Raw genomic sequence first — 24567 nt, forward strand, 5'->3', positions numbered from 1 at the left:
TCGGGTCAAGACTCTTTCAATCTGACCTGAAACGTCACCTATCCATGCTCTCCACAGATGCTGCCTGACCCGCTGAGTTATGGTGCAGCAGCATCTATGGAGCTAAGGAAATAGGCAACGTTTCGGGCCGAAACCCTTCTGGAAATAGGCAACGTTTCGGGCCGAAACCCGGAAGGGTTTCGGCCCGAAACGTTGCCTATTTCCTTAGCTCCATAGATGCTGCTGCACCCGCTGAGTTTCTCCAGCACTCTGTGAAACGTCACCTATCCATGTTCTCCACAGATGCTGCCTGACCCGCTGAGTTACTCCAGCACTCAGTATTTTTTTTAAAGAAGGGAATGAAGTGGGAGAAGACTTTTCTATTTCTGACACCTTTTCGCCTCCAGTCTCTGTCACATATTGCACCCATCTGCCACTACCCCACTCACCTGTATCCACCCATCACGTGCCAGACTTTGTCCTACCCCCATCTTACTTTTCCAGCTTTCAACTCCCTCCCCACCCCCCTACAAACCTGCACGTCTTTGGAATGTGGGAGGAAATCGGAGCATCAGGAGAAAACACATGCGGTCACTGGGAGAACGTGAAAACTCCACACAGACAGCACCCGAAGACTTTAGACGGATGTGGGGGGGACCTCATTGAAACTTACTGAATAATGAAAGGCCTGGATAGAGTGGATGTGGAGAGGATGTTTCCACTAGTGGGAGAGTCTAAGACTAGAGGTCACAGCCTCAGAATAAAAGGATGTACCTTTAGAAAGAAGATGAGGAGGGATTTCTTTAGTCAGAGGGTGGTGAATCTGCGGAATTCATTGCCAGACAGCCAAGTCAATGGTTATTTTTAAAGTGGAGATAGATAGATTCTTGATCAGTGCAGGTGTCAGGGGTTATGGGGAGAAGGCAGGAGAATGGGGTTGAGGGGGAAAGATAGATCAGCTATGAGTGAATGGCGGAGTAGACTTGATGGGCAGAATGGCCTAATTCTGCTACTATGACTTATGAAATGAGGTCAGGATCGAACCCGGGTCTCTGGCGCGGCGAGGCAGCAGCTCTACCCGCTGCACCCTGTGCCGGACTTCTGTATTACCCTCTGCGGTCAGATATGAATTTCAGTGGGAAGTCCCAGGGTTCCTGACCAGAGGTTCCGTGCCGTCCAGGTCAGAAACATAGACAATAGGTGCAGGAGTAGGCCATTCAGCCCTTCGAGCCAGCACCACCATTCAATATGATCATGGCTGATCATCCAGAATCAGTACCCCGTTCCTGCTTTCTCCCCATATCCCTTGATTTAAGGATAAGGGGGAAGTCTTTTAGGACCTTGATGAGAATTTTTTTTTCACACAGAGAGTGGTGAATCTGTGGAATTCTCTGCTACAGAAGGTAGTTGAGGCCAGTTCATTGGCTATATTTAAGAGGGAGTTAGATGTGGCCCTTGTGGCTAAAGGGATCAGGGGGTATGGAGAGAAGGCAGGTACAGGATACTGAGTTGGATGATCATCCATGATCATATTGAATGGCGGTGCAGGCTCGAAGGGCCGAATGGCCTACTCTTGCACCTATTTTCTATGGTTCTATGATTCCTTTAGCCCTAAGAGCTGAAATCAAACTCTCTCTTGAAATCTATACCTGGACTCGACGCTTGGTTTTGACGGTTGTCAGAATCCCCGGCCCTTCCCAGCATCTCCAGGTCTTTCATCACTGATTCTTAGTGACAACTTACAGGATTGTGAAACTGACTCCTACCATTTCCCCAACACAGAGTTACAATCTTCTCACCTCTCGCTGCAAGGCTGAAAGCTTCAATTACTCAGCTACTGAGTCAAGCACTGCTGGGGTTATGATTAATACAGGTCCCACATGTAATGGGACTTGATGCGTTATAGAAAGCACCTTATCGGGAAGTGTCACTGCATGGTTTAAGTTGCATTGCAGTTTAAGCAATGTCTTCTAAAGTGCAACGCTTGCCTGGGGCCTTAACATAGATGTTTAAGAAGGAACTGCAGATGCTGGAAAATCGAAGGTAGACAAAAGTGCTGGAGAAACTCAGCGGGTGCAGCAGCATCTATGGAGCGAAGGAAATAGGCAACGTTTTGGGCCGAAACCCGGAAGGGTTGCCTATTTCCTTCAGTCTGAAGAAGGGTTTAGGCCCAAAACGTTGCCTATTTCCTTCGCTCCATAGATGCTGCTGCACCCGCTGAGTTTCTCCAGCATTTTTGTCTGCCTTAACATAGATGATCTACTGATCATTTCTTCCTCCCCACCCCACTGCCAACACCAACACAAACCTCCAGTCTATCTGAAGAAGGGTGCTGTCCTTGTGGAGTTTGCACGTTCCCTCTTGTGACTGCGTGGGGGGGGGGGGGGCCGAGTTACTCCAGCACATTTGCGTTTTCACACAAGATTCCTGCGCCTGCAGTTCCTTCTGCTTCCATTTTGTCTCTAAAGACTCCAACTTGTCCAGCAGACCAGCAGGCTGTCCCAGCACCCATTCAGATCTACCGTAGGAGCTGGGCCCACTCACTCACTCACCCACCCACCCACCCACTCACTCACCCACCCACCCACCCACCCACATAACCACTATGTGACAGCTTACAGGATTGTGAAACTGACTCCTACCAATTCCCCAACACAGAGTTACAATCACTAACCCACCCACAGGCCCCTCGTATCGTCTTTTTTAAAAAGCATTTCAAAAACAAACTTTATTCAGATGTAAAATTAGATCCAAAACGTCACCTATCCATGTTCTCCACAGATGTCTGGGCATCTGTAAATAGATTTATGCATGTATCAATGCATGTAAATAGATTTATTTATTGAAATCATATTCTATGTCGCTCTTCCAGGGAGATGTGAACTGCATTTCGTTGGTTCGAGACCCCGTCCCGCCGTTGGACGTTTACTGTGCATGACCCCCCCCCCCCCGGGTTTAACCCTCTGGCTCCTGCCCGGAGAGAGAGGAGAGAGGACGGGGTAGAGAGCTGGGGAGCCGATCCGATCCGTTCCGATCCGGCGCGGCTGATCCGGTCAGGGTTTTGCGGGTGACCGGCCCAGTGCCGGAGTATCTGCGCTGTAACCTGACACTGGAGCCGGAGCGCCGGCGCTCTCTCTCTCTGTGTCTCTCTCTCTGTGTCTCTCTCTCTCTCTGTGTCTCTCTCTCTGTGTCTCTCTCTCTGTGTCTCTCTCTATCCCCCCCCTCCTCCTCTACTACACTCTCCCCGCCCCTCCACTCTCCTCTCCTCCAGCTTCCCCCCCCTCCCCACCAGCCCACACCTCCCGACTGCGGAACAAGCAACCCCGGCTCTGTAAGTAACTGCATCGCCTGCTGGCCCCGTCACCTTTGTCTGTGAGTGAGTGAGTGTGTCTGTGTATCTGTGTGTGTGGTGTGTGTATTCGTGTGGTGTATCGTGTGTCCATGTGTGTCTGTGTATCTGTATGTGTGGTGTATCTGTGTGTGTTATCTGTGTGTGTGTCTGTGTGTGTGTATCTGTGTGTGTGTGTCTGTGTGTATCTGTGTGTGTGTATCTGTGTGTGTGTCTGTGTGTATCTGTGTGTCCATGTGTGTCTGTGTATCTGTATGTGTGTATTTGTGTGGTGTGTCTGTGTGTGTGTCTGTGTGTATCTGTGTGTGTGTATTTGTGTGGTGTGTCTGTGTGTGTGTCTGTGTGTGTGTATCTGTGTGTGTGTCTGTGTGTATCTGTGTGTCCATGTGTGTCTGTGTATCTGTATGTGTGTATTTGTGTGGTGTATCTGTGTGTGTCTGTGTATCTGTATGTGTGTGTGTGTCTGTGTATCTGTGTGTGTGTATTTGTGGTGTATCTGTGTGTGTGTGTGGTATATATGTGTATGTCTGTGTGTGTGTATCTCTGTGTGTATGTGTGTGGGGGGGGCAGTGTGTTCCTCTGGCACAATGATTTGTCTGGAGCTGGTGCCTGGGTGGGGTTGGGGTGGGGTGGGGGATGTGAATGGGCAGTGGGTTTGACAACCTCAAGCTGTGGAAGGAATCATGTTGGTGGGTGGGAGAGGGAGAGGGTGGGTATAAGGGAGGGAGGGTGATTGTTGTCAGGGTTGAGGGCCACTGTGGACATGTTTGAGTGTCGCTGTGATCTCTGCGCCCTGGCTATACCCTGTGACACGCGACTGCCTCCAGTGTCAGCCCCAGTTTGTGTCATTGTACCTTTTCCCTGTGGTTAGAAATCCCAGAGGCAGATGCTGGATGAACCCAGACGTGTGTTGTTCAGAACTAACTAATTTACCTGCAAAGTTACCTGTCATGTTTTGCTTTTGAAAGAATCCTCTTGTGTTACAAAGTTGAGATTTCCCTGAAGCAATGTTAGTTTGGTGTGAGACATTCAGTCAGTTGAACCTTGTTGGATGTTGTGTGGTGAACATATTGTGTTTGTCCACCTTGCTTCTAATGACCGGCTGGTGACCAGACATATGGATGCATTTTGTTTACACCCAAGTGACCCTGGTCAATATGTCCAGTAACATTTAGTTTATTGTCACATGTATAGTGAAACAGAGAAACATAGACAATAGGTGTAGGAGTAGGCCATTCAGCCCTTCGAGCCAGGACCACCATTCAATGTGATCATGGCTGATCATCCAAAATCAGTACCCCGTTCCTGCTTTCTCCCCATTTCTCTTAATTCCTTTAGCCCCACGAGCCTAATCTAACTCTCTCTTGAAAACATCCAGTGAATTGGCCTCAACTGCCTTTTGTGGCAGAGAATTCCACAGATTCACAAATCTCTGGGTGAAAAGGTTTTTCCTCATCTTAGTCCTAAATGGCCTAATCCTTATTCTTAAACTGTGACCCCTGGTTCTGGACTCCCCCAACATCGGGAACACTTTTCCTGCATGAAACGTCACCCATTCCTTCTCTCCAGAGATGCTGCCTGTCCCGCTGAGTTACTCCAGCTTTTTGTGCCTATCTTCGGTTTAAACCACCATCTGCGATTCCTTCTTGCCCACTTTAAGAATTGTATGTTTCTATAGGTTTTCCTCTCATCCTTCTAAATTCCAGTGAAATCAAGGCCAGTCGACCCTGTCTTTCATCATATGCAAAGGTGTATAGAGGAAAGGTCAAAGTGCTGTAGAAACTCAGCGGGTCAGGCTGCATCTGTGGAAGGAATGGACAGGCGAAGCTTTAGGTCGGAACCCTCCCCTGTATTTTGCTGTACAGTGATAATAAGAAGCACTGATCCTTCAGTCCAGAGTAGAGGAGAGAAAGCTGGAATAGAGAGGTGGGGTCGGCAGGTGAGATGTGTAGGAAAGAACTCCAGATGCTGGTTTACACCGAAGATAGACGCAAAATGCTGGAGTAACTCAGCGAGTCATGCAGTATCTCTGGAGAAGAGGAATTGGTGATAGGTGACGACAGTATCGATCTAAAACCCATTGAAATGCGACAAGGATATGCAGGGAATGGATCATCGTGCAGGCAGAGGAGATTAGACTAACTTGTTGTCATGTTCGGCACGGACAGTATGGGCCGAATGGCCTGTTCCTGTGTTGTACCGTGGTGCAAGGAGCAGTGGTTCCCAACCTTTTTTAGCTCATGGCCCCCTTGGGATCTATTAATTTTTCTGTGCCCCCCCCCCCACTAACATTATTAGCGGAAAAAAAGTACTTCAATATTATAATACCTTCCATAAAAATATCAGTGTCTATTAATTGCAGATATATTCTCTTTTATTCTATTCCACAAACATCAAAAATATTTTAACTACATAGATTTAAATTTATTAGAACTGATATTTAGGAGGTAGCTCTGTGGCCCCCTTCATTGAACCTGTGGCCCCCTAAATCCCAAATGTTTTCTGTGGCCCCCCCTGAAATTTGCCATGGCCCAAGGTTGGGAATCTGTGGTTTGGAGCATTGTTTAGAGAGATGTGTAGAGTGTGTATGTACCAGGTGAGTACAGTGTGGGGAATGTCGCTGAGATGGTTCTTCTCCTCACTCGTTAAGTCATGCAGTTGGTGTGCGGCACATAACTGGAAGTGAACATTTGTGGTTCATGGCTGCGACCATCGTGGAGTCTTGACATTATTACCCCGGTGAGTCTGGTTGCAAACCCTGCTGGTGGTCTCCTAACGTCCAGGATTCCACTCATCACAAGGCCCGGACAGAGTGGACGCGGGGAGGATGTTTCCATCAGTGGGAGAGTCTAGGACATAGAAACATAGAAAACAGGTGCAGGAGGAGGCCATTCGGCCCTTCCAGCCAGCACCGCCATTCAATATGATCATGGTTGATCATCCACAATCAGTACCCTGTTCCTGCTTTCTCCCCATATCCCTTGATTCTGTTAGCCCCAAGAGCTAAATCTAACTCTCTCTTGAAAACATCCGGTGAATTGGCCTCCAGATCACAGCCTCAGTATTAAACAAATGTACCTTTCTTCAATAAATGCAGGGAGGTGGGAAAGAAAGCTGGGAGAGAGGATTTCTTCTTCTCCATCCCACCTACAATCAGCCTGAAGAAGAGTCCTGACCTGAAACGTCACCTATCCATGTTCTCCACAGATGCTGCCTGACCCGCTGAGTTACTCCAGCACTCTGTGAAACGTCACCTATCCATGTTCTCCACAGATGCTGCCTGACCCGCTGAGTTACTCCAGCACTCTGTGAAACGTCACCTATCCATGTTCTCCACAGATGCTGCCTGACCCGCTGAGTTATGGTGCAGCAGCATCTATGGAGCGAAGGAAATAGGCAACGTTTCGGGCCGAAATCCTTCTGGAAATAGGCAACGTTTCGGGCCGAAATCCTTCTGGAAATAGGCAACGTTTCGGGCCGAAACCCCTCTGGGTTTCGACCCAAAACGTTGCCTATTTCCTTAGCGCCATAGATGCTGCCTGACCCGCTGAGTTACTCCAGCACTCTGTGAAACGTCACCTATCCATGTTCTCCACAGATGCTGCCTGACCCGCTGAGTTACTCCAGCACTCTGTGTCCTTGGAGCTGAAGCGTTCGAATTAAAATGACCTCACATCCTCCTTGTATCTTGTACTCACCATGCTTCTCCCTGGTCCTCGAAACATCTGCTAATGGGAACAGCTGCCCTTCATTTTCTCTCCCTAAACCTGCAATGACCTTGTCCACCTCGATCCAATCTTACTGACCCGCTGAGTTACTCCAGCACTTTGTTCTCTTTCTCTGATGTAAACCAGCGCCTGCAGTTCCTTGTTATTTGTTTTCCCCGGAGTGGGGACAGTTTTGGTTTAGTTGTGAGTTTAGTTTATTGTCACGTGTACAGAGGTACATGGAGAAGATTGTATTGCGCGCTATCTAGCCAGCTGTACATGACTGCAGTCGAGCTGTCCACAGTGTATAGGTACAGGATGAAGGGAATAACATTGACAGCAACATTGACGTTTGTTGCTCGTGGACCCAGTTGTGTCGGGTTTAGTGAGAGTGACACAGACAAGGGCTCAGATCTGGAGCCAGATGGAAAGACAGTCAGGGCTTTTAAATGGGACCAACAGGATGACTCTGGGAAGGGCTGGCATGGTCACAATGGGCCGGGTGGCCTCTAACCGAGCATTAATAATTAAACTCTAACATCCTAACTCTGTAATTAAAAGGTTTGTTAAAATAATGCTTATACCGTTTGCTCAACTCTACCATGCTAACCAATATGTCATAAGGTCAAGTGATAGGAGCAGAACGTACAAAGTGTTGACTCTCTCCAACGTGTGGCCTTTACAGAACGCTCTCGCCTGGGCTACTCGAGCAACCTCTCCAACCTGAGGTCTCATCCATCAAGCAGCAACCGGGACCTGGGCAAGGGATAAACGCAGGTACAATATCAATGACATTTGGGTCAACATGCAGAGATGTGGGCCAAATACTGGCAACGGGGATGGGCACCTTAGACAGCATAGATGAGTTGGGCCGAAGGGCCTGTTTCCAGACCGTGTGGGATTCTGAAAGACTCTGAAAAGTACTCGCCAAGAATGAGAAAGCAAAGGTAGACACCGTGTGCTGGAGTAACTCAGCGGGACATTCAGGCAGCATCTCTGGAGAGAAGGAATGGGCGACCTTTCAGGTCGAGACCCTTCTTCAGACTGATTAGATAGGACGTATATCTTTAGAATGGAGATTAGGTAAATGTCATTCGGCAAGGGGGTGGTGAATCTGTGGAATTCATTGCCGCGGAAGGCTGTGGAGTCTGAATCCTTTGTATTTTTAAAGTGCCGATAGATAGATTCTTAATTAGTACGGGGGTCAGGGGTTACGGGGAGAAGGCAGGAGAATGGGGTTAGGAGGGAGAGATAGATCAGCCATGATTGAATGGTGGAGTATAATTGATGGGCCGAATGGCCTAATTCTGCTCCTACCACTTATGACCTTATCGTTATAGGGCCGACCAGCAGCAACCCAGGTTCGATCCTGACTACGGGTGCTGTCTGTACGGAGTTTGCACGTTCTCCCTGTGACCGCATGGGTTTTCTCCGGGTGCTCCGGTTTCCTCCCACACTCCAAAGACGTACGGGTTTGTCGGCTAATTGGCTTCTGCAAATTCTCCCCTTGGTCTGTAGGCTAGTGTGTACTAGTGTGTACTAGTGTGAACAAGTGTGTACTAGTGTGAACTAGTGTGGGTCGAAGGGCCTGTTACCGTGCTGTACATCTAAACTAAACTAAACCCCATCGCAATGCAGACTCCTGTACTGGTTTTCACCTGCGTCTCAGGGACTTGGTTTTTGTCAGTTTAATTACATCGCCCCTCGTGTGGGACCTGGCGGGACAGTCGAGATTGAGATCATTTTATTGTCACATGTGGCAGGTAAAGGTGAGATGTTTTGTGTAGCCAGGTATACAAACAGTGGCCACACAAAGGCCAGCGACAATGTTACTAACCACCCCTTCTCTGCCCCAATGCCCCCCCCCCCCTCACCCCCTTAATTCTCCATGGACACAGAGAGAAAACACATGCGGTCACGGGGAGAATGTATAAACTCCATACAGACAGCACCTGTAGTCAGGATCGAACCTGGGTCTCTGGCGTTGTGAGGCAGCAACTCTACCGCTGCGCCACTGTGCGAGTACCCTCTAACCCCGGCATCGTTCTGGTAAACCACCTCTGCACCGTCTCCAAAGCCCCCACATCCTTCCTGTAACGGGGGCGACCAGAACTGCAGCCTGACTAATGTCATATAAATCTGCATTGTGACTTCCAGACTCCTGTACTCAATGCCCTGGCCAAACAGGCCTTGTTATTGGTGTTTTAAGGGTTAAAATGTTCCTGTGGTTTTTTTTAAACAACCCTAATCGGAGAGCGCGATGCATAATAAATATTTTATCGCCAGCTAACCTGTTATTCTGATCCTGCCAGTGAGGCTGCACTTTCCCCCCAGGTATTGCACACACAGTCTGCACAAGGAATCAATGATTGGTGTACGAACCAGCAGTCCATTATGCAGCCGCTTACTTTTCATACATCATCGATTCTTCCTGCTAGAGGTTGCAGTCTCCCCGCGTTCACAGATATGTGTGTGTAGAGAGCAGTTACCTAGATCTGTCACACTCGCACACACACACGCACGCACGCACGCACGCACGCACGCACGCACACACACACACACACACACACACACTCGCACACACACACACACACACACACACACACACACACACACACACACACACACACTCGCACACACACACACACACACTCACACACAGACACACACTCACAGAGACACACACACACACTCGCACAGACACACACACACTCGCACAGTCTCACACATACACACACACACGCACACACACACACACACACTATCACACACACACACACACACACACACACTCGCACACACACACACACACACACTCACACACACACACATGCACACACGCACACATACGCACACACACCCACACGCTCACACACACACACACACACACTCGCACAGTCTGGTGCACACTCACACATGGTAGCTGTGGGAATTTAAATGAAGTAGTGAATTCACTCCTGGTGTCGACAAAAGGAACTGAAGATGCTGGAATAATGAGCAAAGTGCTGGAGTAACAGCAGCATCTCTGGAGAATATGGTTAGGCAATATTTCTGGTCGGGCCCTTCTTCAGACCGGTTTCAGTCCACATGTGACTCCCAGTCTATCCGGATGATTCTCCACATTTCCCATTTGAAACGTGGGGACCATTATTGCCAATGATGTGTCAGGGAATTAATATCCTGGGACCCAAGTCCCTTCATCTCCAGAACCATTCAGGTAGATTGCCTCTACAGTGTCCAGAAACATGGAGTCTAGCCCGTGGTACAGTGACCAGATCTGGAGCTGGTCATCTCCCCAATATTCTCCCTCTGTTGACGTTGGTCTTCCTGTACTCCGAGATATCCCTCCCTCCCACCCACTCTCTCCTTCAAAGCACGACGGCTGGGCAGTAGAGTTACTGCCTCTGAAGAAGGGTCTCGATCTGAAACGTCACCCATTCCTTCTCTCCACAGATGCTGCCTGTCCCGCTGAGTTACTCCAGCATTTAGTGTCTATCTTCGGTTTAAACCAGCATCTGCAGTTCCTTCCCACACTAGAAGCCTAAAGTACCAGCGGCTGAGAAGCCCAGAATTCTGTTGAGCAGCTGCCAGCCATGATAGTCCTGCTTAGACTGAAATAGTCTAGTTTAGTTTATTGTCACCTGCACTGAGGTACAGTGAAAAGCTTTTATGTTGCACGTTATCTAGTCAGCAGAAAGACAATACATGATTACAATCGAGCCGTCCACAGTGTACAGATACAGGATAAAGGGAATAACGTTTAGTGCAAGGTAAAGTCCGATTAATGATAGTCCAAGGGTCTCTAATTAGGTGGATGGGAGGTCAGGACCGCTCTCTAGTTGGTGAGAGGATGGTTCAGTTGCCTGATAACAGCCGGGAAGAAACTGTCCCTGAATCTGGAGGTGTGCGTTTGTTTTCACACTTCTGTACCTCTTGCCCAATGGGAGAGGGGAGAAGAGGGAGTGACCGGGGTGAGACTGGTCTTTGATGATGCTGCTGGCCTTGCCGAGGCAGCGTGAGGTGTAGATGGAGTCGGTGGAAGGGAGGTTGGTTTGTGCGTGCGATGGTCTGGGCTGCTGGCCTTGCCGAGGCAGTGTGGGGTGTAGATGGAGTCGATGGAAGGGAGGTTGGTTTGTGCGATGGTCTGGGCTGCTGGCCTTGCCAAGGCAGTGTGAGGTGTAGATGGAGGCGATGGAAGGGAGGTTGGTTTGTGTGTGTGATGGTCTGGGCTGCATCCACAACTCTCTGCTATGGAATAATGGAAAGTATGAAATAATGGAAGTGTTCCAACAGCCACTTGCAAACTTGTGTCGGTCGTGTTTGAAGTTTGTTCTTTTCTGATGCAGCAAACTTGGCAAAAGTCTGGAGAACCAGGGGAATGTTTTGAAAAATAAATCTTGGCCTCGACACTAAACACCTCTAAGGCACAGATCTTTTGTGTGCATCTGGCGGGCGGGGAAAATTCAAGTAGACCTCTCTGCACTGCATTGGGCTAGCAGCCTAGGATGCATCCTATAGATGGCCAGAACCTCCCCAATGATTATATTCAGTGATACGTTATTGCCGCCTGTACCGAGGTACAGACCACACCTGGACAGACCACACCTGGACAGACCACACCTGGACAGACCACACCTGGACAGACCACACCTGGACAGACCACACCTGGACAGACCTCACCTGGACAGACCTCACCTGGACAGACCTCACCTGGACAGACCTCACCTGGACAGACCACACCTGGACAGACCACACCTGGGCGGCACCTGGACAGACCACACCTGGGCAGCACACACCTGGACAGCACACACCTGGGCGGCACCTGTGTGGCAGACCTCACCTGGGCAGACCACACCTGAACAGACCACACCTGGACAGACCACACCTGGACAGACCTCACCTGGGCAGCACACACCTGGGCAGACCACACCTGGGCAGACCTCACCTGGGCAGCACACACCTGGGCAGACCTCACCTGGACAGCACACGGCTGGGCAGCACACACCTGGGCAGCACACACCTGGGCAGACCACACCTGGACAGACCTCACCTGGACAGCACACAAGTTTGCCACGTTTTGGAGCGGACAAAGCTACAGAAGTTGACGGAACAGTCCTAGCTACTGCCACCTGCTGCAAACTGGAATGAATGGAATGCTTTATTGTCACAAGGATATGGGGAGGAAGCAGGAACGAGGTACTGATTTTGGATGATCAGCCATGATCATATTGAATGGCGGTGCGGTGAAGATACAGAGTGCAGGATATAGTTCTCAGCATTGTAGCGCATCAGTTGCACAGACAAAGTCCAATGTCCACAATGGGGTCGAGGTGAATCGGACAGTACCCTAGATTATGGAAGGACCGTTCACAAGCCTGATAACAGATGGGAAGATGCTGTTCCTGAGTCTGGTGGTGCTCGCTTTCAAGCTTCTGTACCTTCTGCCGGACGGGAGCGGGGAGAAGAAGGAATGACCGGGGTGGGACAAGTTTTTGTTGGTGTTTAGTTTATTGTCACGTGTACCGAGGTACAGTGAACAGCTTTTATCGTGTACTCTCCAGTCAGCAGAAAGGCAACACGTGATTACAGTCGAGCTATTACAGTGTACAGATACATGATAAGGGAATAACGTTTAGTGCAAGGTAAAGCCAGCAAAGTCCCATCAAGGATAGTCCGACGGTCACCAATGAGATAGATAGTAGTTCAGGACCGCTCTCTAGTTGTGGCAGGATGATTCCGTTGTCAGCTTGGAAGAAACGCTCCCTGAATCTGGAGGTGTGTTTTGATTATGTTGGCTGCTTTTCCAAGGCAGGATGATACAGTTGGATTTGATGGTGGGGAGTGTGGTCTGTGTGTGTGGGACTGGGCTACATCTACAATGGTGGGGAGTGTGGTGTGTGTGGGACTGGGCTACATCTACAATGGTGGGGAGTGTGGTGTGTGTGGGACTGGGCTACATCTACAATGGTGGGGAGTGTGGCCTGTGTGTGATGGACTGGGCTACATCTACAATGGTGGGGAGTGTGGTGTGTGTGGGACTGGGCTACATCTACAATGGTGGGGAGTGTGGTCTGTGTGTGTGGGACTGGGCTACATCTACAATGGTGGGGAGTGTGATTTGCGTGTGATGGACTGGGCTACATCTACAATGGTGGGGAGTGTGGTGTGTGATGGACTGGGCTACATCTACAATGGTGGGGAGTGTGGTGTGTGTGGGACTGGGCTACATCTACAATGGTGGGGAGTGTGGCCTGTGTGTGATGGACTGGGCTACATCTACAATGGTGGGGAGTGTGGCCTGTGTGTGATGGACTGGGCTACATCTACAATGGTGGGGAGTGTGGTTTGCGTGTGTGGGACTGGGCTACATCTACAATGGTGGGGAGTGTGGTGTGTGATGGACTGGGCTACATCTACAATGGTGGGGAGTGTGGTGTGTGTGATGGACTGGGCTACATCTACAATGGTGGGGAGTGTGGCCTGTGTGTGATGGACTGGGCTACATCTACAATGGTGGGGAGTGTGGCCTGTGTGATGGACTGGGCTACATCTACAATGGTGGGTAGTGTGGCCTGTGTGATGGACTGGGCTACATCTACAATGGTGGGGAGTGTGGCCTGTGTGATGGACTGGGCTACATCTACAATGGTGGGTAGTGTGGCCTGTGTGATGGACTGGGCTACATCTACAATGGTGGGGAGTGTGGTCTGTGTGATGGACTGGGCTACATCTACAACTCTCTGGTGTCTCCACATGCCTTTTGCTGCTGAGAACTATATGTAACTTTGACGGCAACTCTGAGCGGAGCAAGGATAGACGTGTTTGCTATTCAATGAGCAGGGTGTCTGTGAGCAGTGCCAAGTTTGCCAAACTATTCTGATTCCCTTTACTACACAATTAAAGGCTCAAGTGGGATTACGTGGCTCAGCAGAAGGTTCCTCCAGATTAACGCACATTATTTCTGCAGTCAGATCACCAGCGCTGGCCGACCAGAGTTGGTTGTTAATTTTTTTCAGCTGCTAAAGATCAGGACAAATGTTTGGAAGCTTGAACACCGAGGGTTTTGTTGACAGTCGGGCAGCTGGGAAGTGCTGACACCAGATTACACTGATTTCATTTGGTGGCAGTGATCCAAGTCGTCTGATTGTAACAAAATGCTGGAGTAACTCAGCGGGACAGACAGGCAGGCAGCATCTCTGGAGAGAAGGAATGGGTGACGTTTCAGGTCGAGACCCTTCTTCAGACTGGCAGGGCAGATTCAAGTTCAAGTTCAAGTTCAAGTGAGTTTATTGTCATGTGTCCCTGTATAGGACAATGAAATTCTTGCTTTGCTTAAGCACACAGAACATAGTAGGCATTTACTACAAAACAGATAAATGTGTCCATATACCATGATATAAATATATACACACATGAATAAATAAACTATTAGTGCAAATAACAGAAAGTGGTTGCTAATAATCAGAGTTTTGTCCGAGCCAGGTTTAATAGCCTGATGGCTGAGGGGAAGTAGCTATTCCTGAACCTGGTTGTTGCAGTCTTCAGGCTCCTGTACCTTCTACCTGAAGGTAGCAGGGAGATGAGTGTGTGGCCAGGATGGTGTGGGTCTTTGATGATACTGCCAGCCTTTTTGAGGCAGCGACTGCGATAAATCCCCTCGATGGAAGGAAGGTCGAGTTCTAGAACTCGAGAACCCAGAATAAAAGGACGTTCCTTTAGAATGGAGACAAGGAGGAATTTCTTTAGTCAGAGGGTGGTGAATCTGTGGAATTCATTGCCACAGACGGCTGTGGAGGCCAGGTCATTTGGTATTTTTAAAAAGGTGAATGATTGGTTCTTGATTAGTAAGGGAGTCAAAGGTTACAGGGAGAAGGCATGGTGGCGCAGCGGTAGAGTTGCTGCCTCACAGCGCCAGAGACCCGGGTCCTGGGTTCGATCCTGACTACGGGCGCTGTCTGTATGGAGTTTGTACATTCTCCCCGTGACCACGTGGGTTTTCTCCAGGATCTCCGGTTGCCTCCCACATTCCAAAGAGTTCCAGGTTTGTAGACTGATTGGCTTCTGCTAATTGTAAAAGATCCCCAATGTGTAGGAGAGTGCTAGTGATCGCTGGTCGGTGCAGACTCGGTGGGCCGAAGGGCCTGTTTCCGCGCTGTATCACTAGAGTAAGGCAGGAGAATGGGGTTGAGAGGGAGAGATAGATCAGCCATGACTGAAAGGTGTAGACTTGATGGATGGGGCGAATGGCCTAATTCTGCCGCTATGTCTTGTGGTCTGTGTTGTGAGTGGCCTGACCCCATTCACGTACATCGTGGTGTCGGGGTGGGTGGGCATGGGGTGTGAGTAGGTGGGTGTGGGCGGGTGGGGGGCAGGTGGGGAACGCATGGGGGGGTGTAGGTGGGGGGGGTGGGGATCGCAAGCTGCTGTGTGACGCCACACAGACACACACACACACGTGTACACACATACACTTACACACACACACGTTACACACACACACTTGCACACACTTACGCACGCACAAGCACACACTTACACACATGTGTACACGCACACACACACACACACACAGTTACACACACTTACATACACACACACACAAAGACACACTTACATATACACACACACACAAACACACACTTACATATACACACACACACAAACTTACATATACGCACACACACACAGTTACACACACTTACATACACACACACACAAAGACACACTTACATATACACACACACACAAACACACACTTACATATACACACACACAAACACACACTTACATATACACACACACACAAACTTACATATACGCACACGCACACACACATACACACACACACACACACACACATGCACACACACACACACACACACACACACACACACACAAACTTACATATACACACGCACACACACACACACACACACAAACACACTTACATATATACACACACAAACACACACAAACTTACATATACGCACACACACATACACACACACACACACACACTGGGTGTGGGGAGGATGATGCTGCAGTGGTGTGTGGGGCCAGTGTGAGTACAGTGCTGGGGTAATGACTGCGGCAGGAATGTGTGGCTGCTGTCCGTATTGATTTGAAGGGAGATGCTGCCGGTCTTGTTACTACGGCAACCTGCCTGTCCCCAGTGCAGGCGAGACCAATAAATCCTGATAACGACACAAATGAGGGAGACTGGGAGCGAGCGTTGCTGTAAGTGAAGCCATTGTCACAGAGAATGGATTATCCTGCCCCCTCCCCTCCCCACCCACCCACTGAGACCATCGCTGGTGCGATGCAGAAACAGAGCTCACAGTCTCTCCACACCACACATGCCCATGCAGACGGCACTCTGATATACTCGCACCCCCTTGACAACAGTCATGGAAACCAGATGGCATGTGTGGGGAGCTTTCCCCAGTGCATGTGTGTGCGTGTGTGTGTGTGCGCGCGCGCAGGTGTGTGTGTGTGCATGTGCATGTGTGCATGTGTGTGTGTGCGCGTGTGTGTGTGCGCGTGTGTGCACGTGTGCGTGTGCGTGTGTGCGCGTGTGTGCGTGCGTGTGTGTGTGCGCGCGCGCAGGTGTGCGCGTGTGTGTGTGTGATTGTGCATGTGTGTGCGCGTGTGTGTGAGCATGTGTGCGTGTGTGGTGCGCGGTATGTGGGTTGGTATGTGGGCGTGGTGTGAGCTGTGTTTGTGCGTGTGTATAATTTGTTCCTGTATGTGTGCATGCATACATGTATATATGTGAGTGTGTGCATGCGTGTGTGATTTGTGATGTGAGCGCGTGTTTGTGATTTGTGAGCGTGTTGCATGTGTGTTGATGTGAAGCATGTGGGTGTGTGCATGCGTGTGTGTATGCAGGAGACGTGTCGGGAATGATATTGATCAGCCTGCAATGGGCCACAGTGGAGTTCAGCTCGTGTACGCTGGGCAAGGCCATCCTATGGGCTGTCATCCTCTCTCTAGTCTAGTTATTAGTTTACAGATACAGCGTGGAAACAGGCCCTTCAGCCCACCGAGTCTGTGCTGACCAGCGATCGCCCCGTACACTAGTTCTATTCTACACACCAGGGACAATTTACTGAAGCCAATTAACCTACAAACCTGCACGTCTTTGGGGGAAGGACGAGGGGGAGGAGGAGGTGAAGGGAGGGGGGAGGAGAGGAGTGGAGGAGGGGAGGGAGGGGAGGAGGTGAGGGGAGTGGAGAGGGTAATGGGGAGGAGGGAGGGAGGGGGGAAGGAGGGGGAGGAGGAGGGTGAGGGGGAGGGGAGGGGTGTGGAGAGGGTAATGGGGAGGAGGGGAGGGGAGGGGAGGGGGAGGAGGAGGGTGAGGGGGAGGGGAGGGGTGTGGAGAATGAAACATGTGCGAAGACTGCCGTTCCGTGCCTGAGCAGAGGACATTTGCAGCACTTGCTGTTTTACAAATGCACAAACAGTCAACCTTGACTGGGGACTGACCTTGCAAGTTGCTGTGATAATTATATATTTTGTCTTGAAGCTCTGGTGGAACATTATAATTAAGACAAAGCTGCTGCCTCAGCCTTGGCACCAGTTACATTTGGCTTATCGGGGCTTTGTTGAGTAAAAGGCAAGGCCAGCGTGGTTCAGCACCCATGTCCTCACTGGTTTCTCCCCGAGTATCGTACGTCCACTGGACAGAGCTATCTCCCACAAGCAGATAGCAGATCCCTTCTCTCCAGAGACGCTGCCCGTCCCGCTGAGTTACTCCAGCTTCTTGTGTCAGTCTTCAGTGTAAACCAGTATCTGCAGTCCCCGCCCACACATTTTGTCGTTTCCCACAGGCAGGGCCCAGTCATCCTGCAATGTCGCCATGACAACGGGCCTTCAAGGTCAGGTCAAGAACTCTCCACCCATAATAACCGGCACTTGGTGACTCTGGTGCCTCTGGTGCCGTGTCGGTGTGACACAAAACGCTGGAGTAACTCAGCGGGACAGGCAGCATCTCTGGAGAGAAGGAATGGGTGGTGTTTCGGGTCTAGACCCTTCTTCAAACCCATCAGTCTAGTACTACACTCTTGTACTGTAGCTGAGACGCTTATCTAAGATATATCTAAGTGTTTACCTGGACTGAACTGTGTACAAGAATGAATTTCACTGTGCCTCGGTATATGTGGCAATAAAATTCCATACCAGCATGCAAACTCCACACAGACAGCACCTGAGGTCAGGAATGAACCCGGGTCTCTGGTGCGGTGAGGCAGGGGCTCTACCCGCTGCAGTAAAGTCCCATTGAACTAATCAACAACAAACAAACTCTCCTCTTCATGTGAGGATGCAGGGAACTGCAGGCGTAGGAATCCTGAGCAAAAGACAGAGTGCTGGAGGAACTCAGCGGGTCAGGCAATGTCCGTGGAAGGAATGGACAGACGATGTTTCAGATCAGGACCCTTCCTCGGACTGATTGACCCCCCGAGTTAGCATCAGTCCATTCACCCAACAGATGCTGCCCGACCCGCTGAGTTCCTCTCTCTCAATGTCGCCATGACACTGGGCCTCCCCCCCAACTCCCCACTCCCCCCGATGTCTAAGGAGAAGATTCGCTATCTTTGTCAATGAAAGCCTCTGAGGTTTTTAACCTTGTGCATTACAAATGACCTTGACACAAGCACGCACGCGCACACACACACACGTTCACGCACAGACACAGACAGACAGACGCGCACGCACACGCGCACACAGACACACGTGCACACAGACACACACACGCACACACAGACACAGACACACGTACAGACAGACACACACGCGCGCACACACACACACACACACACACACACACACACACACACACACACACACGTCTACTCCACCATTCAATCACGGCTGATCTATCTCTCCCTCCTAACCGCATTCTCCTGCCTTCTCCCCATAACCCCTGGCACCCATACTAATCAACATTTTTTCCTTTCCCCTCATCTAAACAAAGTGAGCGTGTGTGCTGCTGTAACATTGCTGTTCCCTGCTTGTGGACATCGCTGTTCCATGACTGTGACTGACCCTCGCTGTCCACTTTCAGGTGAGCCTTGGTCTGTGAAGGAGAGAGTGGACGCGTGGCGGACACCAGCGGCCGAGACGATGAACAGCCTGGCTTCCCTGGACAGACACGTCCAGCAAACCAATGACCGGCTCCAGTGTATTAAACAGGTGGGTGGGTGCACTGTCGGGAACCAGCGTCACTCAGTGCTGGAGTAACTCAGCGGGTCAGGGAGCATCTGTGGAGAACATGGATAGGTGACGTTTCACGGAGTGCTGGAGTAACTCAGCGGGTACAGCAGCATCTATGGAGCTAAGGAAATAGGCAACGTTTCGGGCCGAAACCCTTCCGGGTTTCGACCCGAAACTTTGCCTATTTCCAGAAGGGTTTCGGCCCGAAACGTTGCCTATTTCCTTAGCTCCATAGATGCTGCTGCACCATAACTCAGCGGGTCAGCCGGCATTTGTGGAGAGCATGGATAGGTGACGTTTCACAGAGTGCTGGAGTAACTCAGCGGGACAGGCAGCATCTGTGGAGAACATGGATAGGTGACGTTTCACAGAGTGCTGGAGTAACTCAGCGGGACAGGCAGCATCTGTGGAGAACATGGATAGGTGGCGTTTCACAGAGTGCTGGAGTAACTCAGCGGGTCAGGCAGCATCTCTGGAGATAAAGGAATGGGTGACGTTTCGGGTCGAGACCCTTCTTCAGGCCGATTAACGATGGTTCGAGGGTCTCCAATGAGGTGGATGGGAGGTCAGGACCGCTCTCTAGTTGGTGAGAGGACGGTTCAGCAGCCTGATAACAGCCGGGGGAAGAAACTGTCCCTGAATGTGGAGACTTGTCACAGTGTGTTCACCGAATCGTCACCTTCCTCAGAAGAAGGGTCTTAACCCGAAACATCACCCACTCCTTTTTCTCCAGAGACGCTGCCTGTCCCGCTGAGTTACTCCAGCATTTTGTGTGTACCTACGATTTACAGGAGGTGTTGCTCTGTGTAATAAATGGTCTGGTCCCTGCTGAAGATCTCTCTCTCTCTCTCTTTCACAGCATCTACAGAACCCTGCAAGTTTCCAGACCGCTGCCCAGGAACTGCTGGACTGGTGTGATGATCCTCGTGCCTTCCAAAGAGCCTTTGAGCAGAGTCTGATGGGATGTTTATCGGTACGGCCCCAGATGCACAACTCAAACCTGTCTTCATTCACACAGGCCTGCACACAGTGGATGTGGAGAGGATGTTCCCACTAGTGCGAGAGTCTAGGACCAGAGGGCACAGCCTCAGAATTAAAGGATGTTCCTTTGGGAAGGAGATGAGGAGGAATTTCTTTAGTCAGAGGGTGGTGAATCTGTGGGATTCTTTGCCACTGAAGGCTGTGGAGGCCAAGTCAGTGGATATTTTTGAGACGGAGATTGACAGATTCTTGATTAGTACGGGTGTCAGGGGTTATGGGGAGAAGGCAGGAGAATGGGGTTAGGAGGGAGAGATAGATCAGCCATGATTGAATGGTGGAGCAGACTCGATGAGCTGAATAGCCTAATTCTGCTACCCCTCCTCCCCCACTCCATCTCCCCCTCTGTCTCCTATATCTCCTCCTCCCCCTCTTCTCCCCCCCCCCCCCCCCACTCTCTCTCTCCTCCCTCTCTCTGTCTCCCCCCCCCCATGATGGAGGTACAGAACTAGCCCTCTGTGGTCTGGACTAGGATGCAGAGGTGCCCTCTGTACTCCAGCTGTGACCACACCTGGGCCCTGCACATCTGGACTGTATCACCTCCCCACAGTCACACTGACCAATGTGGATGGGAAAGAAAGAAGGAATATCATAGGACATCAGCGCGGGCCGAATGGCCTGTTTCATCCCTGCCTGCCCTCAGTACTGGTCCAGGCCTGTAGGCGTAAAGCCGTTTCACTCTCTATCATTGAATATTTTTTCACAAACCATCAATTGAGCCTTTGATATCTCAGGACTATCACAGTCTTACAAGACCACAGTTCCTTGCATTGAATCCCCATTATTTGGTGATCCACTAGCCAGAGTTTTGCCCTCTCCCACTCGAATGATATCTCTGTCATGTAATGTTTAGGATCACAGTTTACAACACTGCCTGGCTCTGAGTCACTGATTACGTGGCCTCCCCTGACTCACTAGTAAGGGCGGTGAGTGATTAGCTGGTGAGGACAGGGATCGACACAACTCACATGATGCCTGCCTCCTTTTCAGCATACTCTGTGCCCAGGGCAGTAAGGTGCTGCATCCTGTGTCAGGGGTTACAGGAGAATGGGGTTAGGAGGGAGAGATAGATCAGCCATGAGTGAATGGCGATGTAGACTTGATGGGCCGAATGGCCTAATTCAACTCCCATAACCTCTGACCTTATGACCTCCAGGAGCTCCCTCCGGAGTCAGTAACTCCCTCCGACCACCATCATTGACAGCTTTTTGGAAGCCCATTTAAATAACGTTGAGAGCAGAGTGGTGGAGTAACTCAGCGGGTCAGGCAGCATCTGTGGAGAACATGGATAGGTGACGTTTCACAGAGTGCTGGAGTAACTCAGTGGGTCAGGCAGCATCTGTGGAGAACATGGATAGGTGATGTTTCACAGAGTGCTGGAGTAACTCAGCAGGTCAGGCAGCATCTATGGCGCTAAGGAAATAGGCAACATTTTGGGTCGAAACCCGTAAGGGTTTCGGCCCGAAACGTTGCCTATTTCCAGAAGGATTTCGGCCCGAAACGTTGCCTATTTCCTTCGCTCCATAGATGCTGCTGCACCATAACTCAGCGGGTCAGGCAGCATCTGTGGAGAACATGGATAGGTGACGTTTCACAGAGTGCTGGAGTAACTCAGCGGGTCAGGCAGCATCTGTGGAGAACATGGATAGGTGACGTTTCACAGGGTGCTGGAGTAACTCAGCGGGTCAGGCAGCATCTGTGGAGAACATGGATAGGTGACGTTTCACAGAGTGCTGGAGTAACTCAGCGGGTCAGGCAGCATCTGTGGAGAACATGGATAGGTGACGTTTCACAGAGTGCTGGAGTAACTCAGCGGGTCAGGCAGCATCTGTGGAGAACATGGATAGGTGACGTTTCACAGAGTGCTGGAGTAACTCAGCGGGTCAGGCAGCATCTGTGGAGAACATGGATAGGTGACGTTTCACAGAGTGCTGGAGTAACTCAGCGGGTCAGGCAGCATCTGTGGAGAGAAGGAATGGGTGAGGTTTTGTGTTGAGACCCTTCTTCAGACTGATTCCAGAATCTGCAGTCTGTGATACCTTCATTTTACTGTTTCCCTCCACAGAGGCTGTTCCAACGAGTTCCTTGTGTATTGTTCAAGACTCCAGCATCCGCAGCTCCTGTGTCTTCACTAAAGACATGGTTGTTTCATTTCTTCAGTTTAGTTGAGTTTAGAGATACAGCGCGGAAACAGGCCCTTCGTCCCTCCGAGTCTGCACCGACCAGCGATCCCCGCACACTAACACTATCCTACACACACTGGGGACAATTTACATTTACACCAAAAGCCAATTAACCTACAAACCTGCACGTCTTTGGAGTGTGGGAGGAAACCGAAGATCTCGGAGGAAAACCCACGCAGGTCACGGGGAGAACGTGCAAACTCCGTACAGACAGCACCCGTGGTGGGGATTGAACCCGGGCCTCCGGCGCTGTATTCGCTGTAAGGCAGCAACTCTACCGCTGCGCCACCGTGACATGTCTTGAACTGTGGAGCTGCGAATAAAAATGTCAGTGTTCTGTTTCAGAACGGATGGCAATAAATCATTCTTGACTCTCTCGTTTAATAATGGAGGCAGCCTTCTGGAGCCAGCACCTCCTGTAGATCCCTCGATGAAGCAGCATAAATCCATGCTGATACCACCCAGACACACTGTGTACTGACAGCCAATTTAACTAATAGGCGAGGCAGTCCGGTGGTGCAGCGGGTAGAGCTGCTGCCTCGCAGTGTCAGAGACCCGGGTTCCATCCTGACTATGGGTGCTGTCTGTGTGGAGTTTGCACGTTTTCCCCGTGACCACGTGGGTTTTCTCCGGGTGCTCCGGTTCCCTCCCACACTCCAAAGACGTGCAGGTTTGTAGGTTAATTGGCTTCTGTAAAATTGTAAATTGTTCCTGGTGTGTAGGATAGTGTTAGCGTGTGCGGTGATCGCTGGTAGGCGTGGACCCGGTGGGCCGAAGGGCCTGTTTCCACGCTGCATCTCTAAAGTTTAAAGCACAGTAAATCATGTATTGTCTTTCCACTGACTGGTCGACACGCAACAAAAGCTTTTCACTGAACCTTGTACACGCGACAATGATGACTGAATCTAAACTCAGTAATGTCTGGTTGGGCAGCCACATAGGATGTTGTTGAGTGCAGCATGATGAGGCTGTTCGGCCCATCCTTGCCTTCACCAGCCAGGCTGTGCTAGCCTTGTGGTCATGTACTGATCCACTGCTCTCCTTGCTTACAGGTCGTGAGTCATGTGTCAACACAGCAAGGCTATGATGTGGAGCTGGGTTACCGGCTGCTAGCGGTTTGCACTGGCCACAGGGAACGCTTCAGCCCCAAGTGTGCAGGTAAGGCACGGTGCTGGAGGTGACCCCGACCTGTCACAGGTGAGGCCGGGAACACAACCAACGTCTGTAGTGAAAAGGAACTGCAGAGGCTGGTTATAAAAAAGTACACAGAGTGCTGGAGTAACTCAGCGGGTCAGGCAGCATCTGTGGAGAACATGGATAGGTGACGTTTCACAGAGTGCTGGAGTAACTCAGCGGGTCAGGCAGCATCATGGCGCTAAGGAAATAGGCAACGTTTTGGGTCGAAACCCGTAAGGGTTTCGGCCCGAAACGTTGCCTATTTCCAGAAGGATTTCGGCCCGAAACGTTGCCTATTTCCTTAGCTCCATAGATGCTGCTGCACCATAACTCAGCGGGTCAGGCAGCATCTGTGGAGAACATGGATAGGTGACGTTTCACAGTGGGTGGGTGGGGGGGGGGGGGCTGTGGAGAACATGGATAGGTGACGTTTCACAGAGTGCTGGAGTAACTCAGTGGGTCAGGCAGCATCTGCGGAGAACATGGATCGGTGACGTTTCACAGAGTGCTGGAGTAACTCAGTGTGTCAGGCAGCATCTGTGGAGAACATGGATAGGTGACATTTCGGGTCAGGGCCCTTCTTCACACCATGTACATTCATAATTGCTCTGGTTTGTGTCGTGTAGTGACCCAGAGGCAGATAGTGATGTGTTTTTACAAACTAGGCTTTACAAGCAGATACAAGGGAGGTTAATGGCCATTTCCCTCCTTGTTTTGCCGACTGTTGACGCTGTGTTCCCACACTTCTGATCGTTCTCCCATTGTCTCTACTCCGGTCCCACTGCTGTTAATCTAGAATGAATGCAGAGATCTACGTGTGTGTTACCAGGACTGGAGGGACCGAGCTCTCGGGAGAGATTGGCTCGGCTGGGACTCTATTCCTTGGAGCGCAGGAGGATGAGGGGTGATCTCAACGAGGTGT

General features: G+C 50.5%; 1 protein-coding gene across 3 annotated transcripts in view; it reads left to right on the forward strand.

Annotated features, from left to right (window-relative positions):
- The first annotated feature begins 3235 nt into the window (after window positions 1–3235).
- Window positions 3236–24567, forward strand: part of LOC116967462 (zinc finger MIZ domain-containing protein 1-like) — a 73505-nt gene continuing 52173 nt past the window's right edge. For 2 of the 3 annotated variants that reach the window (XM_033014045.1, XM_033014047.1), the window contains exons 1-4: window positions 3236–3310; window positions 19100–19227; window positions 20108–20221; window positions 23522–23627. In XM_033014045.1, coding sequence (XP_032869936.1) covers window positions 19159–19227; window positions 20108–20221; window positions 23522–23627 — 289 coding nt within the window. In that variant the 5' untranslated portion in view covers window positions 3236–3310; window positions 19100–19158. Of the gene's footprint in view, window positions 3311–7793; window positions 7813–19099; window positions 19228–20107; window positions 20222–23521; window positions 23628–24567 lie in introns of those variants that run through there. The other variant, XM_033014046.1, reaches the window with a different exon arrangement.

Source organism: Amblyraja radiata, chromosome 39, assembly GCF_010909765.2.
Source record: "Amblyraja radiata isolate CabotCenter1 chromosome 39, sAmbRad1.1.pri, whole genome shotgun sequence".
NCBI lineage: Eukaryota > Metazoa > Chordata > Chondrichthyes > Rajiformes > Rajidae > Amblyraja > Amblyraja radiata.